This window comes from Dasypus novemcinctus, chromosome 22 (assembly GCF_030445035.2).
Source record: "Dasypus novemcinctus isolate mDasNov1 chromosome 22, mDasNov1.1.hap2, whole genome shotgun sequence".
Taxonomy (NCBI): Eukaryota; Metazoa; Chordata; class Mammalia; order Cingulata; family Dasypodidae; genus Dasypus; species Dasypus novemcinctus.
Window position 1 is genome coordinate 35,227,694 of NC_080694.1, and position 17,005 is coordinate 35,244,698.

The 17,005-nt window shown below is 52.3% G+C and overlaps 1 protein-coding gene across 2 annotated transcripts in view; it reads right to left on the reverse strand.

The window, feature by feature from the left end:
* Nucleotides 1-6,112: 6,112 nt before the first annotated feature.
* PXDC1 (PX domain containing 1) overlaps nt 6,113-17,005 on the reverse strand; it is a 34,961-nt gene continuing 24,068 nt past the window's right edge. The window contains exons 4-5 of one of the 2 annotated variants that reach the window (XM_004473571.4): nt 13,452-13,563; nt 6,113-7,254 (exon numbers count right to left, since the gene is read on the reverse strand). In XM_004473571.4, coding sequence (XP_004473628.2) covers nt 7,137-7,254; nt 13,452-13,563 — 230 coding nt within the window. In that variant the 3' untranslated portion in view covers nt 6,113-7,136. The remainder of the gene's footprint in view (nt 7,255-13,451; nt 13,564-17,005) is intronic. The other variant, XM_058285184.2, reaches the window with a different exon arrangement.

The window sequence follows — 17,005 nt, forward strand, 5'->3', positions numbered from 1 at the left end:
ACAAGCCTTTTCGCTACAGTATTGTTTGTAATAACAAAAGATTGGAGACAAGCCAAATGTCTATCAATAGGGTGCTGGGCAAGGTACATCCACTATGAAATATTTGCAGAGGCCAATAGAGAATGAGGAAGAGCTTTAAGAATTGACAGGCAATGCTTCCATATGGGTTCATCAACTGCAACAAATGTGTACACTAATGAAGGATGTTGTTATTGTGGGCAAGTATGGGAGGGAGAAGGAGTGGGGCATATGGGAACCCCTTATATTTTTTATGTAAAATTTATGTAATCTAAAGTTTCTTTTAAATAAATAAATTAATTAATTAATTAATTAATTAAACAAAAAGAAGACTGGATAGGTAAAGATCCTGAAGGTACCTATCTAAAGTGAAAAAAAAAAAAAGCCAGGTGCGGAGAAGTGTGCATAGTATGTTGCCTTTTGTGTTAAAAAGTGGAGAATAGGGAAGTGGACTTGGCCCAGTGGTTAGGGCGTCCGTCTACCACATGGGAGGTCCGCGGTTCAAACCCCGGGCCTCCTTGACCCGTGTGCAGCTGGCCCATGCGCAGTGCTGATGCGCGCAAGGAGTGCCCTGCCACGCAGGGGTGTCCCCCGCGTAGGGGAGCCCCACACGCAAGGAGTACGCCCCATAAGGAGAGAGCCACCCAGCACGAAAGAAAGTGCAGCCTGCCCAGGAATGGCGCCGCACACATGGAGAGCTGACACAACAAGATGACGCAACAAAAAGGGACACAGATTCCCATGCTGCAGACAACAACAGAAGTGGACAAAGAAGACGACGCAGCAAATAACACAGAGAACAGACAACCAGGGTCGGGGTGGGGGGGAGGGGAGCGAAATAAATAAATAAATAAATAAATCTTTTTAAAAATCATCTATTAAAAAAAAAGTGGAGAATAGATATATTCACCTTTGTTTACCTTTGCTTAAAACTCTTGATCTACAGATAAGAAATAAATAAAAGCAGCTATTGAGGTGGAGGAGGAAACCAGCAGATGGTTTCCAGGAGCGGGAAGGAGAATCTTCACTGTATTCTTTCACATTCCAGTCAGGTCTTCGCCCTTTCCATTTCACTGAAGCTGCTCTTGTCAGGGCCAGGAAGGATCTCCCCTTTGCTTGAGCCCGTGTTTCTCCTGTAGTCCCGCCATACTTGATTATCACCAAATGAAGCGCATTCCTGACTTGCAGGACTCCACATTCTCTAGGATTCCTCCTTACCTGGCTGCCCCTTCCCTTCTCACTCTTCCCTGCCGATTCCCTTCTCTCTCCCAGTTTTGAAGAGCCCCAGGGTTCAATCCTCAGAACTCTTTTCCTTCTAGCCCCACTGGAAGGAATCACTGGCTTTGATCCCTGGCTTTGGGGATCACTGGACTTGGTGAGCAGATTCAGTCTCAAGGCTCTCAATATTTTCTCTACTCTGACAATTGCCAAATGTCTGCCTCCAGAGTCGATGTCCTTCCCAAACTCCAAAACCCAGTCAATAATTAATATCAGCAATCATCTCAAATTTCACATGTCCAAGGCAGAATTCCTATACTTTTTTCCCAAAACCTGCTCTACTTTACGAGTTTCAGTTGAGAGAAACCTAATGATGTGGTGCTCAGGTCAGCCTTGAGCCTCTCTTATAACCCGTGCCCGATCTGACTGCTGCTTCCTATTTCCAATATTACCATCATGGTCTGCCAGTGGCCCTGACCTGGATACTGCAGCCTAACTGGATACCGTCTCCTTACAACTCCCCTGCTTCCACACTTGCCCCTTATCGTCTGTCCTCCACCCAGAGGCCAGAAAGTGAAAGTACTGGTCACTAGGACTCCCAAGTATTCTGCTTTCTGGGTCACTTGCTCCTATTGTAAATAAACGATCGGGGTTTCGGAAAAGTTCTTGGTACTGGATGATGACAGAGGTATAACGTTGTGAATGTAATTTGACATCACTGAATCATACACTTGAGGGTGGTTAAAATGGGAAATTTTGGGAAGCGGACTTGGCCCAGTGGTTAGGACGTCCGCCTACCACATGGGAGGTCCGCGGTTCAAACCCCGGGCCTCCTTGACCCGTGTGGAGCTGGCCCATGCGCAGTGCTGATGCGCGCAAGGAGTGCCTGCCACGCAGGGGTGTCCCCCATGTAGGGGAGCCCCACGCGCAAGGAGTGCGCCCTGTAAGGAGAGCCGCCCAGCACGAAAGAAAGTGTAGCCTGCCCAGGAATGGAGCTGCACACACAGAGAACTGACACAACAAGATGACACAAGAAAAAAAAACCCACAAATTCCTGTGCCATTGACAACAACAGAAGCGGACAAAAAGAACACGCAGCAAATGGACACAGAGAACAGACAACTGGGGGTGGGGGGGAAGGGGAGAGAAACAAATAAAATAAATCTTTAAAAAAAAGATGGGAAATTTTATGTTATATACACACAACCCAATAAAATAAAACAAAACAGTACAACACCAAGAATGAACTATGGACTTTAGTTAACAGTATGATTATAATAATGTTGGTTCATCAATGGTACTACATAAAGCAAAACGTTAATAATCGGGAAAACTGTACAGGGGAGCTATATGGGAACTGTGTGCTTTCTGAATGCTTTTTCTGTAAATCTACAGCTGCTTTAACAAAAATAAAGGGGCAGGCATCACAGTGCCTCAGGATTGTCTCATAGGAGGGCACCCACTCGATAGTTTGCTCTCGGGGTTTACTCTCTGAAGACCAAGAGCCAGTCCTTAGCTTGGGGGAAACTTGCCGCTTGGGGGAAACTTGCCATCTTCTCCTGCCTCCAACTACCCCTTTCTTCGCCTTCACCCCCAAAACAGACAGGAGAGACTACAGAAATCCTAACACTTTTCTCAGAAGTCTAATAAGATGTGGCGTATCTAAGATTTGGCAGTTACCCATTTTAAGATAGAACATGCCACGTATCAGCCAGCCTTCATTCATTCACCCTTCTTGGTTAGAAGCCATACTTCTCAAGTGGAATGCCTTGAGCAGAATGCCCGTTCCTAAAGTGCTTCACATAGAGATACATGTCTTCTCGATGCATTTGCATTGGCCACAAACACCAAGTTATATAAAGATCCAGAGGAATTCTTTTAGTTAGCGTCTAGAGAATATGCTCGTATTTTTTTGGTGTTTGCACGAAGAAATACTGGAAGGCTTCAAGCTAGTGGCCAGGAATGGGGAAGAGATTTTCTGCTTGTTCTGAGTACAGCAAGAGGACAGCTTCCCACCAACCTGGGAGGGATACGTCAGGCCAAAAAAAAATACCCGGACAGGTCCAGCTGGGCAAGCAAGTGAGCGCTTCTTAGGGGGCTTACGTGGGCCTCGCCGTCGGGGGTCGAGGGGAGATTCCTCTCTTGGAGAGCCCGAGCGCGGCCGGGGCCTCGATCCCCGTCCTTGGTGGCGGGAGGAGATGGGCACTCCCGAGGCTGGATGCTGCCCTCACTGCAGAGTAGGACACATCTACGTCTTACAAAAGCGTGATTCCCACAGAATGCAGTGTTCAGAACAGGCGTGGGCAGTCTCTCAGCAGCGCAGAAGTCACATTTTCACAGAAACTCCATAAAGGATCTACTGCCATGAAGGTAGTCAAGCAGCTCAGAGAACAGGTCATTCTTAGAGTTGAGACATCTAAGCGTTCATGATACAGAGTCTACTTATCAGTCACGAGTGCACAGTGATTTCCCAAGGCTTGCCGTGTAACTAGTAAGAATTGGAACGCTGCTGTGACTAGACGAGGAAAGAACTGGAGGGGCTGTGGGGACAAATGCAAAGCCCTAAAAGTTGGAAGTTGTTTTGGTGTTTGGACGGTGTGACTCTATTATCCAATCAGATAAGAAAAAGTAACGCCTAGATGCATATGGGGCCTTGTTCCTGCCGGGAGGTTCTTTACGCACGAGGCATTCAGACGTGTCTCATTTTTTGGTTTTCCCTGTGGCCCAAACTGGGGATAAAATCAGCAAACCAGGGGCTCGCAGGGAATCGTATGAGCCTAACGTCTAACGCTGGTGTGTGGGAGCTCACATTTGCATAGCTGCAATAAAAATACTCACCATTTGACAGAATGTCCTCTTAAATGATGGCCAAGAATGTGCTCTGTCCCCAGGAGGAAAAAGTGGGGAAGGTTAGACTACGTTGCTCGGGGCGTCGGGCTGCCAGCGTCCCCGCGTGTGTTTCTATTAATAAATGTTACAGCCATGAGAACTGTATGTTTATTAATGAGCTCACATCTGCTCTCCTGCTCTCCCACAGTGAGGGCGAGTCCCAGAGATTGTGCCACCTCCGCAGCAAGAGCCTGGAAGCAGACCAAGTCAGAGTTCCAGTGGTGCTTTTTATTTAAGCTCACCATCCAGGTGAAAAGCAGCATTAATTTACAAACACAGAGGGGATGTTGCTCTGCTCATCACCGGCATTTGCTAAAGATTCCCTCCAAATAGGAAATCGCCTTTAGGATGACTAAAAATGAGTTGATTGGCCAGAAAAGAATTTTTAAAAATTGCCCACCATTTTCCAGGAGCCTACCTAATGTAGAGAGGAGGTTCCTGAGAAAAGTCCTCACAATTGTTGGTGCCAAGGGTTGTGTGAGGGACGAGGCTGCAGAGCACAGGAGAGAAGCAGGTTATTCTAAAGCAGACTGGAAGAATAGGTGGGCAGCAGTGCAATTGTGTGAGCCGGAGCTCCGGTGCTGTGGATTCTTGGAATGGTCTGTGTAGAGGCTGAAAATTCCTTATGCTTTTACTTGGTCAAGTTTCATATTATGGTTGTGTTTTTTGTTTTGGCAGGATATTTCACATAAAAATCCAGATTTCTAGCTTCCATCAAAAAACTGGGAGAACTGGCGAGAGTGTGCAGTGTGTGAGCTTTCCATCTGCCACAGTCCCCACCATTCCACAGTGCCCTTCCCCATGCTGAGGCGGATTACCAGAGAGGACTACGCGTAAAGAAAGTTACCGGCACTTATTGTCTCTTTCAAATGGGAGAACAAGGGTAGACCTAGAAGGTTGTGTTTTCTTTTCCAGAAGAAAAATGGAAGCCAGAGAATCCTCTGATTGTGTTTAGACGGAAAACAAATATCCGAAGGCCTTACTTGGGAGACTTGATTGTGTACTGATTGGAAAGCCTTCAGCTTCCTGAGTGAAAGCTTAGAGCAGGGCTTAAGGAGCTGACTTTGGGTCTTGCTGGGGAAATAACAGTCCAAGCAAGAGGAAAGTAGACGAAGTGGCCTAGGGTCTGAGATCTGTGGTACATGAATAACGAGGCTAATCCATGACTCACGTAGATCAGAGTCAGACAGTGCTTCACTGCACGTTTGACTGCATCTAACTCAACTGCCTGGCAAGAAGCCCCATCCTTATACACTTAACACAGCTGGAGGGAAGCGGATGTGGCTCAACTGATAGAGCGTCCGCCTACCACATGGAGGGTCCAGGGTTCGATCCCCAGGGCCTCCTGACCCGCGTGGTGAGCTGACCCACGTGCAGCACTGCTGCTGTGCAAGGAGTGCCGTGCCATGCAGGGGCGCCCCCATGTAGGGGAGCCCCACACGTAAGGAGCGCACCCCACAAGGAGAACCACCCCGTGTGAAAAAAGTGCAGGCCCACCGAGGAGTGGCACGGTACACAGAGAGATGACGCAAGATGACACAACCAAAAAGAGACGCAGTTTCCCAGTGCCGCCGGGTAATGCAAGTGGACACAGAAAAACACAGTGAACGGACACAGAGAGCAGACGGGGGGGGGGGGGGGGGGAAGGGGAGAGAAATAAATAAAAAATAATTCTTTAAAAAAAAAAAAAAAAGAAACAAAAACACAGCTGGAAAGCAAAAGGGGAAGGCAAAGTCAGCAGAAATTCCAGGCGCTGGGCAGTTGGATCAAAAAGAAGAGGTTTCCTGCGGCTGCCAGAGAGGAAACTGGAGGTGGTGAAGACCCTGCCCGCCAACACAACGCTCATCTCTCAATTGGGACCAGCCATTCCCTAGGTGAAAACGTAACACACGGTCTAGAAGAAAATAACCGGGCAGCGCCGAGGGGGCGGCCGCGTCTGGTGGAGAAAAGGAACCGCACCTTTACACGCAAGCGTCCTACAGAGAAGTAGAGCAATATATTTTATTTCATTAAAATAGATTAAAAAACAGACCGTGTAAAAGAATTAGGATCCTCAATAATTTACTGTTATTTACAGTAGCAGATGCTGGTTGTTAGTCGACGCTATGAGAAAGCAAGCACACGGAACCCAGGTCCTAACCCCGGGGTCCACGAGAGGCGCAGAGCCACCCGCTGGGCTCTGCAGCGGGACAGGGGTGAGCAGCTGACTGCAGGTGGCGGCGGGCTTGGTGCGCCTCCCCGGAGGGTTGACGGGGAAGGAGTTCTCCCCTGGATCCACTCCCGTGAAGAAAATCACCCCTCGAGTCCACGCTCGTCTTGGTTGATTTCCCTCTCTCCCCGGAGACCACAGTCCCTGCTGGGGATCAGCCTTCTGTAAACATGCCTTCTGGCAGATCGCACGGCCCACGGATAGGAGAGAGGAAACAAAACACAAGCCACACGTCCCGGGCCCTGGCTGCCGTCCAGCATTTGGCAGTGTGTCAAAAGCTCCCTTGAAATGTTCTATGCATCTGCCAAACGAAGGGGTAAGGGGGCGAGGAGGGGGGCGCCCAGGCCACTTGCTGGACGGGGACGCTCCTCCGAAGGAAGCAGTAACGAGAGAAGGGACGGGGGAGGCGCCCAGGCAGCCGCTGCTGTGGCCACTCCTGTGGGCACTGGCGGCTGCCTCGCAAGCCAAGCATGAGCCGTGGGTCTCCAGACACTGCAAGAAACAGAGAGGACCCCTCAGGAACAGTGGGCTGCGGGGGCATCCTGGGACCAGGAGCTCAGGTTGCTGGAGACTGCCAGGAACCATGACCACCACGAGCCCCCGTCCATCTGCTCGCAACACGCTGTGCCCTCCCTGGGTCCGGCTCTCTCCGGAGAGTGGGACCCCCGCTCTGGGGCCACCGTGGCACCATCTCGGATCCGAGGCTGCATGGCCAGCGTCTGGCCCTCGAAGGCCGGCGTGGGAATCAGCAGCAGGACCGGCCGTGAGTCGGCCGAGGCGGGGGCGGAGCTCGAGGCGAAGCTCAGTCCAAAATGTCCGTCTCGAAGGGCACCAGGTGGTAATAGGACAGGTTGGTGACGTAAGCCGCCGGGTCCTCGCCATCCTCCAGCTCCGGGGCGAACTCACTGCCATTCTCGAACCTGAAAGCACAGAGAGTAGAGGTGAGGACCGGCCTGCCCACCCCCAGCTGAGGGGGGCAGGAGGGCAACGGGAAGGAGAAGCACGGGGGGCACGTCCAACCCCTCAGGGAAGAGGCCCTGCGGGACGTGCAGGGAGAACCAGGAGGACACATTCACTCCTTTTTTTTTTTATTTCTCTCCCCTTCCCCCGCCACCCCAGTTGTCTGTTCTCTGTGTCTATTTGCTGCATCTTCTTTGCCCGCTTCTGTTGTTGTCAGCGGCACGGGAATCTGTGTTTCTTTTCGTTGCGTCATCTTGTTGTGTCACTTCTCCATGTGTGTGGCACCATTCCTGGGCACGCTGCACTTACTTTCGTGCTGGGTGGCTCTCCTTACGGGGCGCACTCCTTGCGCATGGGGCTCCCCTACGCGGGGACACCCCTGCGTGGCAGGGCACTCCTTGCACATCAGCACTGCGCATGGGCCAGCTCCACACGGGTCAAGGAGGCCCGGGGTTTGAACCGCAGACCTTCCAGGTGGTAGACAGATGCCCTAACCACTGGGCCAAGAAACGGATCCTGCCCCAGCGACTGTTCCGGCTCCTGTATCTGCTGCCTGAGATAGATTCCTTCAGCCTCATTCCTTTGGCCAGCGCTTCCAGGCCTTCCCTCCCTTGCAGGTGCACTTGTGGCATTTTCTCTGTCTCCGTCCTCAGGGCCAGGAGCCCGCCGTGTCCTGGGTCCTGCGGCCGGCGCAAGGGCGAGCAGGACACAGCTGTGGTGGGCAGAGGCTCGCGGCCGCATGGCTTCCCCGGGGCCTGCGTGCATGCCTGGGGGAGGCGAGCCAGGGGAGGTGGCCTCCGGGGCCAGGGGGTGGCGGAGCAGGGAAGCTGCCCCCCGGGAGCCGCGCTTCGTGGGCTCCGAAGGACGAGGACTGGAAGGCAGTGGCCTCCCACAGGAGGGGCAGGAAAACGTGAGGGAAGACGGCGTCCCCACCTCCGAGGCGACCCCGGCACCTGCGCGGCCCCGGCCCCCCGTGAGCCACCTTGGAACCCCCGGCCTCAGCCATGGAGCCAGGACAAGGCAGGCTTCCGCTCCTCAGCTAGCCACAGCGGGCCGCGGGGACCCGGAAGGCCGCTGCCCCCGCGGGGACAGGAGAGCTGCTGCGGGTACTCCTTCTGTTTCCCTCGGGGCACGGGGGAGGCGGGTGCACAGGAGCAGGATCCCCTCCACCCTGGCAGGGACCTGGGGGGGTCCCCGGAAGTGCAGCCCTCCCATGGCGTCCTGGGAGGACAGCAGGAGACGCTCAATTCTACCTGGAAAGCCCTTGGTCGCCCAGCAACTAGCCTCCGAGATGGACTTTTTTTTCCTTTTTTAAAAATTAAAGTTAATAGATCACAAGGAATGTTACATTAAGAAATATAAAAAAAACAAAAAACATAAGACGTTCCCATATAACCCATTCCCCACTCCCCACATCATTTTTGTAAACTATTTTTTTGATGATATATACATCACAAAAAAAATGTGACACTAAAAAACATAAGAGGTTCCCGTACACCCCCACCCCCACCCCCCCACTCCTCCCACTCCAACAACCTCCCCCATCATTGTGGCACACACATTGCACTCAGCGAACACATTTTGGAGCACTGCTGCTCCACATGGATAATAGTTTACCCTGCAGTTCACACTCTCCCCCAGTCCATTCAGCGGGTTATGGCAGGATATATAAAGTCCAGCATCTGACCCTGCAATACCATTTAGAATAACTCAAAGTCCCAAAAATGCCCCCTCATCACATCTCTTCTACCCTCTCCCTGCCCTCAGCAACTACTGAGGCCACTTTCTCCACCTCGACGCTAAAATTTCTTCTATTACTGGTCACAGTAGTTTTACAGTAGAACATCAGGAAGTCCTCTCTAGTCCATACTCTATTCCTCCAGCCTGTGGACCCAGGGGTGGCACTTTGGGGAGGGGGAGAGATGGGCTCCAGCCTATTGGGCTAGATTCCAGCAGCCACTGCTGAAAGGTGAGTTTTCCCAAGTCCACACAGCAGGTGAAAAGCAGAAAAGGAGGCCACTGCAGCTTTAAAGTGTTTGACCAGAAAAGGCCACCAGGGTGGACTTTAGCCCACCAGCGAGGAGCAGGTGGCGACGAGGGCCCCTCCCTGCGTGGGGGACGGGGGACCACCCTGGCCTACCCTGTCGGGGCCATGCGGCAGGGCGGAGGCTCCCGCCACCCTTCCTCATCCTCACGACAGGACGCCGTCCCGCTCAGCCTCCTGCCCTACAGCCTCAGAGAGGGCCTCGGTGCCCTGGGAACGAGAGGGTGGAGGAGAGCTGGAATGTTCCAGAACAATGCATGAGCAAGCCCCCTACCCCCCACCCAAAGACCCCAGCCGTCGTCGTGGGAGGTCCAAGCCATGTGGCCGACGCGTCCCGGCCCCACACGAATTTCCCAGGGGCCTGGCCAGCCCTCAGACACCTGAGAGAGCCGCGCGTGCAGCAGGCAGCTCCCTGCAAACCTGCAATCCCCTCACAGCCTGCTGGCTGCGGGGAGGGCTCTCCCTGGAGGGGGGTGGGACTGCCTGCTGAGACGCCCTCTCTGCCCCGAGCAAGTCTGACAACCGTGAATTCACAGGGCTGTGGGGAGCAGAAGTGGTGGAGCGCCTACTTCCCACATGGCAGGTCCCGGGTTCGGTTCCCAGGGGACTCCTAAGAACAAACAAGCACAGCAGGCTCAGGGCCAGGCCATCCCTCCCAGGGCCCCGGAGATGGAGCCCCCAGGGACTCAGGCGCCCCCTCCTGCCAACCCGGCACCCATTCGACAGCCCCTGGAGCTCCTGAGAGACAGAACTCGCCGGGCGAGGAGCTAGCGGAGATGCCGCTGCAGAGACGAGAGTCCGATCTGCAAATCCGACTGAGTGTGGGCTGGCTTTCAATGCTCTCCCCGGTCACTCCGTCAGCCGGTTTTTAAGCTTTCCAGGAATGTCAAGAGGGAAGTTTCCCCCTCGCTCTCTCCCATGGCCCACCATCCCGAGCAGGCACGGCCAGCCCAGGGCTGGCTGGGAAAGTCATGTCGTCGCCCTCTCTCTGCGGGTTTCTCCTGGGCTGAAAAGTATTCACACTTGAACTTGCTTCTTAAACCTGGCCTCATTCCAGCATGTGGAGACCTTCCTGGGACAGAAAGGAGTCCCCAAGGAACAAGCTGGTCAACACCGGCACCCAGAGCTCCTGGAGATGACAAGGAGGCTCCCCATCTGCCTTCTCCACGGAGGCAAACGTGAGCCAGCATCACCTCGTCCCGTGGAGCTGATAAGCCTCTCCTTCCCTGCATGGACCTGATCAACATTGGCCCCAGAACTACACGGGGGTGCTGGGTTAGACCGGAAGATGCCTGGGTCCATGCCCTCTACAACTGTATAGCCCTGACCTCAAAAGACAATCAGCGGGGAAGCGGCTGTGGCTCAATCGCTTGGGCTCCCGTCTACCATCTGGGGGTTCACTTCCCAGGGGCTCTTGGTGAAGGCAGGCTGGCCCACGCCTGCGGAGAGCTGACGGCCCGCGCCTGTGGGGAGCTGGTGCAGCAAGATGACGCAACAAAGGGAGACAAGCAGACACAGAAGAACACACAGTGAATGGGCACAGAGAGCAGACAGCAAGCAAAGCGGCAAGGGGAGGGATAAATAGATAAAATAAATCTTTGGGGAAAAAAAAGACAATCAGCGCATGTAGAGTCAGGCAAAGCAGGCAAAGGGCCACGGCCGTTCCGAGGGCCAACTCCTTGTCCTTCTGCCGATGAATCTTCTGACACTGCCTGTGGCAGTTTGAGATTATTTATGAATTCAAAGAGATTGTTTGTAAACTGGTCTGTCCCTCTGGGTGTAATCCCCTGACTGTATTAGATTCAGCTGAGATGTCTTTGATTCCATTATGTTATGATTAGGGCTTTGATTTCAGTCCTGCCCCCTTGGGCTGACAAAAACTGGACACTCACCCAAGAAGACACACAGAAGACACTCGGAAAGAGGAAGCTCCATAGATACCAGAGAAGAGAACTTGGTCATGACACAAGGTAGAAGACACTGAAGAGGAGAGAACTTGGCCATTTTGGTCCTACCACGTGATGGAAAGGAGAAGGCTCAAAGAGCTAAAGCCCCAGAGGGAGCTGAGCTATTCGCCTGACAATTTGCAGCTGAGGAGACCAGAGCCCTGAGCAGCTGAGAAGGCCTGGAAAGAAACGAGCCCTCCAGCCTACAGCTGAGAGCAGAAGAAGCTGAGCCCACGGAGCCTTAAGAGGAAGAGGAAAGCTGAATCCTGGCAGGGACTAGCAACCATCTTCCTTCAACACATGGCAGCAGATTTGGTGAGAAAGTACCTCTTCCAGTACGCTGAGCTGGACTCTGTAGAGCCTGGTAACTGTAAGCTTTTGCCCCAAATAAATACCCTTTATAAAAGCCGGTAGATTTCTGGTACTTTGCATCAGCACCCCTTGCACGCTGCCTCTTCCTGAAATGGTGCTTCACAAAGGATTCTTGCACTGTCTGCCTGAGACACATGATGAGAACTGTAGAGACAGAAGGTGCCACCTGGGTGCCTCAAGGGCCAGGCCGGTTTCCTTCTGGGGCCCATCGTCCAGGTGCAGGCAGGTGAGGATGGGCGGTCTGCAGGGAAGTGCTGTGGGGGGTGGGCTGGGCCCCCAGGCCACACTGCCCCCGGGCATGCGCAGAAGGCCATACTTGGGACTGCGTCCCCGCAAGCTCCCGGGCCAGGCGCTTCGCGGCCACATCTACAACGCTGCTGACCACCCCGTGGGAAACTGTATCTCCCTTCTGAAGACAGTGACACTCAGAAGGGGCTGACGCAGAGACCCCAGCTGGGGGGCGCGTGGGCTTCTTCCCCCCACGACGGTTCACAGGAGCTGCGCGGGGGCTGCCTTTAGGTGAGACCGTGGCCCCTGCGGCCCAGTGACCAGCCAAGGAGATGGCCCGGACGAGCACCCCAGACGGCGCTGCACCCCCGCCCCCTGCAGAGGCTGCGCATTCTCGACGCACCCACTGGGATCAGAGATCAGCAGCGGGGAGCAGAGCAGACAGGGTGTCAGTGGCCGTCCATCCTCGCTGACCGGGCGCCTGCTCCTCCTCCCCAGGGCTGCGCCAGGTTGCAGGTCAGCCGCCGCCGCACGGGGCCCCCAGCCCATCACCTGATGCGACCGTTCACCAGCATCCATGAAGCTGTCCCCACCCTGGGAGGCCTGAGCCTGGAGACATGCCCATAGGTGTCAAGACTCCCTCTAGGGGGGAGTGTTTGTGAAAAAAAAAAAGAAGAAAGGAGTCAAAGGGGGTGCAGGCCCCTCCTTCCCGCTGTGGACACTCAGTGCTTTCCAGCAACAAGAACTGTCCTTGGTCATGGAGAGCACCGTGGAAACAAATCAACGCACCTGCAGGCACCAGGCTCTTGAAGAAAATGTCACATAAACTTTTTTTTTTTAAAAGACAAATATTCATAAAGAGAAATAAAATGTAATTTTAAAGCAAAAAAAAAAAAAAGGAATCAGCCCTCGGATTGTTAAAACACAGATAGCTGGGCCCCAGCCTCAGCATTTCTGATTTAGGAGGTTTTGGTTGGAGGGCGAGGCAGAGAAACAAAAAAAAAGATTCAACGTCCCAATGAAAAGAAGGAAAATTGCAAAAGGTGTCCAAGAGTTCTTCCTTGAAAAAGCACAGGAGTTAGACTTTTTCACAACTGAGTTTTCTTTTAGGGGGCAATTCCTAGGGAATTCCAACTGTTACTGTTCATGGAAAAAGGAGTCAGTTCTCCAAACCATATTAGCTTAATTCTGACATCAAAACCTGATGCAGGCATCAAAAAAGAAAAACAGCTGTCAACCCCACCACCACCGCCTCTGAGAAAAAAGGGGAAAAAAAAGAAAAGATTCCCTCGGGGGCCCAGCCGGACTCAAACCCTACAGCTCCCAACTTTCCCTAAAGGCCCCTTCACAGCCATTTGTCCAAGGAACTTTGCCCCACAGGACTCTTGAGTCCACACCTCACCACACTCAAGAAATGGTAAAACATTTGAAATAAGCATCCAGAAGCAGCGGGCATGGCTCCTGGCCACTAGTATTTCCTCCCACGTGGAAACCGAGCTCTTGGCGCTGACCACCAGCCAAGGTGGTCACTCTTTTAAAACGTGGCTATTCAAATCAGGGCACTCACAGATGTTCCGTGGAATCCACGTCCAGATGTTGGTCTTTGCCGTTGGGTAGGCTGTGGTCGATGACGATCGTTTCAGTGTTTGCTAAACAAAATCCATTGGACCTCATGATTTCTGCATATCAAAGCAATGAAGGCAATGCTCAGCAGGAGTTACAGGAAGAAAAGTTTCTCTAAAACTATCAACAGCACTTTCACCCATCTCCCTTACTTATGCTCCATCGACTGCCCCGCACTGCCCCTCCTCCACCTCCAGAGGAACACTGTGCACCCCAGAAACCCACTCAGGGGTCTGGCACGCAGATAGAGGGGCTGACTGCTAACCTCCGTCCTGAGCCTCCATAAGCTGAGACCCCAGAAAGATGCTGCCCCCCATATCTGAGAAATGGGCTTATGGTCAAATGCTCCACTGCCCATTAGCCACGGGGCTCTGGACTGGTCACCCAATAACCCTTCTGAGTTGAGATGGGGACAGCAATATCTGCCACCCTGGCTCGAGGATCAAAGAAGCAAACGCCTGTGCTAACGCAGGTGGGAGCTTTGGCTTTTTTGCCTTAGGTGACTCTGCATTTTTTCCAAAGAGCCTACATTCAGCTAATTTAGAGAAGCCAACGAGAAGCAACTTGTACTGCCTCCACGGGCCTGCGAGGGCAGAAGGGGTGTTGCCCACCTCTCTGGGTGAGCTGGGAGTGGAGAAGGTGACTCTGGGGTTGAAACACTACCAGGCCCAGTGTAACACCAAGCTCTGAATTCTACCTGGACTGTGGGATTTAGCTTCAACTGAAAATTCCAGAACGACGTGAATCTTGAAAATCTCTTCTAATGCTAAAATCCCACAAACACCTGGATTTCATCACATCATCTGAGTCCAAAGAAGTAGCAAATGTTGCCTGGCTTGCAATTAAAACGGTCCGGTGTTCCTGGGAACATCTGGTCTACCTTGTGTTTATATTTCCCACGGCCTGGCTGCCACCACTTGTCCCCGTGTATGGCTGTCTGCAGTGCAGGCCTAGCTCGGAACCTCTGCACGGAGTTGCAGGCTCATGACCGCCTTTGTCTGCTGACTCAAATCAGGTTTTCTGTTTACCTCAACTTCAAAGACATGCCTAAGATGAAATCAAATTCCTGGTGCATTCTCAGATCCCAGAGATTGTCAGCTCCCTGCTAAGATTCTAACACACAGAAACACACAGTCCAAAATAGCCTCCCCGCTCTTCCTGCCTCGGCGCCTGGTAACAGAAATGTGGTTTGTTGCCCACAGTCTTACTGGGTGTCTAATGGCTTTGTTGTTTCAGGGATTCTTTTTTTTTTCCTTACCTTGGCATAATTTGGATTATTTTATGCCTGTGTAAGAATTTACCTTTCTATAAGGGAAACTCTCACTTCCTGCTGATATTACATTTTGTATCTTTCTAGGTATGTGGTCCTCAGTTTCATGAATTTCTCTCCAAAGGAAGTTAGGGAAATGACACAAAAAAATGAAGAATGGAAAACAGAGGTTTTCAGCTCCCACAGGCTTAAAGTGACGATTCAAGCAGATGTGCCAAGTGTAACGGCAACCATTTCCACTTGACTCTCTGGAGCGGTGACAGCTTGCATTCCCTCAGTCTTCGGCGACACCTTCCAAGTCGGTATCTCTCACCTGTGCAATCAGTATGTCGCTCAAGTTCCTCCCGGCCGCCCCTGGGGGACCCTACCAGCCGTGCCCACCCCTAGAAGCAGCGTGTGCTCCGTGGCAGAGAGGAGCACATGGAGAGAGGGAGCCCCGGCAGCAAATTAAACGCCAGGGCACTTCCAGGGGCCAGACTGGCAAAATGGTTACCAGAGTCTGGCTCGGAAAGCCAGACCCTTCGAAAATGTCAAACCCCTCACGAGCCGGCACAATGGCCTCGGCGATCGATTTAAAATGTACGGCGGCGCTAAACCACTTCCTTCGTTTCTTTTGTTAGCTCTGACCCAGATCTGTCTATTTCAGGAAGCAGGACCCTCTTAGCAACCTCAGTACAGCCCACTGACGCCCCCCCTTTCTCTACCTGACCAGGGAATTGGGGATTAAAAACAAAAAACAAAAAAAAAAACAAAAAAAAAACGCTGCTGCCAAACATTTTTGAACAAATTTCTGAAGAGTACCTGGAATAGGAAGTCTGTGAATGCGAAATGTGGAGCTCTAGAAAACGGACTCTTCACCAGCCCCAGATGAACAGATTTGAAACAAAGCAGCCCTTGATTGCCTCCGAGAAGGAAGCCTCGTGCACGTGAAATGTGGCTTAGCTGTTGGCGAGGCCAGGCTGGGCCCTGGATGGATTCAAGGGAATCAGGTCCTATCTGGAGACAGAGTCCCGCTCAGACTGGTCTGTTTCACTGAAGACACCCCACTCCTTCCTGCATCCCACCCTTAGCCCCGGGGAAAGCCCCAGATTCCAAACAAGCTGGGGGCAGCCCAGGCTTTGTAGCTGCAGCACCTGCCACCACCTTGAGAACTCTCCAGATTCCCTTGGTTGATTCTGGTTTGGAAATGGATCATTGATTGAAACCTAATTGTCTTTTTTTTTTTTAAGATTTATTTTGTATTTATTTCTCTCCCCTCCCACCCCCCTGCTCCGTTGTCTGCTCTCTATGTCCGTTTGCTGTGTGTTCTTCTGTGTCCGCTTATATTCTTGTCAGCGGCACTGGGAATCTGTGTTTCTATTTGTTGCATCATCTTGTTGTGTCAGCTCTCCGTGTGTGCGGCGCCATTCCTGGGCAGGCTGCACTTTTTCCGCACTGGGTGGCTCTCCTTACAGGGTGCACTCCTTGTGCGTGGGGCTCCCCTACCCGGGGGACACCCCTGCATGGCACTCCTTGCTTGTGGTAGTGCTGCGTGTGGGCCAGCTCATCACATGGGTCAGGAGGCTCTGGGTTTGAACCCTGGACCTCCCGTGTGGTAGGCAGACGTTCTATCGGTTGAGCCAAATGTGCATCCCCCAATTGTTTTCTAACATATAAACAAGGATCAGGTCAAGAGGTACTTAAAACCCAGGGAAACATCCATGGCCTTTCTGTGCCAAGGCTAGTTGAAAATGGAGCAAGAACTCTGTGGCTAGTGAACACTGGTGTTTATTTGGTCACTTATAAAAATAAAAGTTATAGAGTTGTACAAATCACCGGTTGCCTCAATTTAAAGGGAGAAAATGGCAATTAGTGCCAGCAAGCCTCTAATTATACATTCCGCAGGTTTATGCAGATTATCTGGTGGTCCCTGCCCCTTTTCCTGCATAGCACACGATACAGCAAAGACTTAATGGGAGGGGGCCACAGTGTCAATTATCGAGCAAAAAGTGTTCTTGAGGTTAATGGCTATGGGACTAGTGAGACTAGTTTATAACAGCACTACCAAGTAGAGAATGGGGAGTTTCCAGGAGGCATGGGGCAGAGGGGGCTGCATGTGGACTTTGGAATTAGGAAGGCTAGGTTCTGTGACTCAGTGGGAGAGGTTACTTCTTGCTCAGTTTCTTCATCCGTAAAATGGGCAGATCAGATCCAGTTTCAAGGGCAGGGCTGGACATGAATGAAATGAC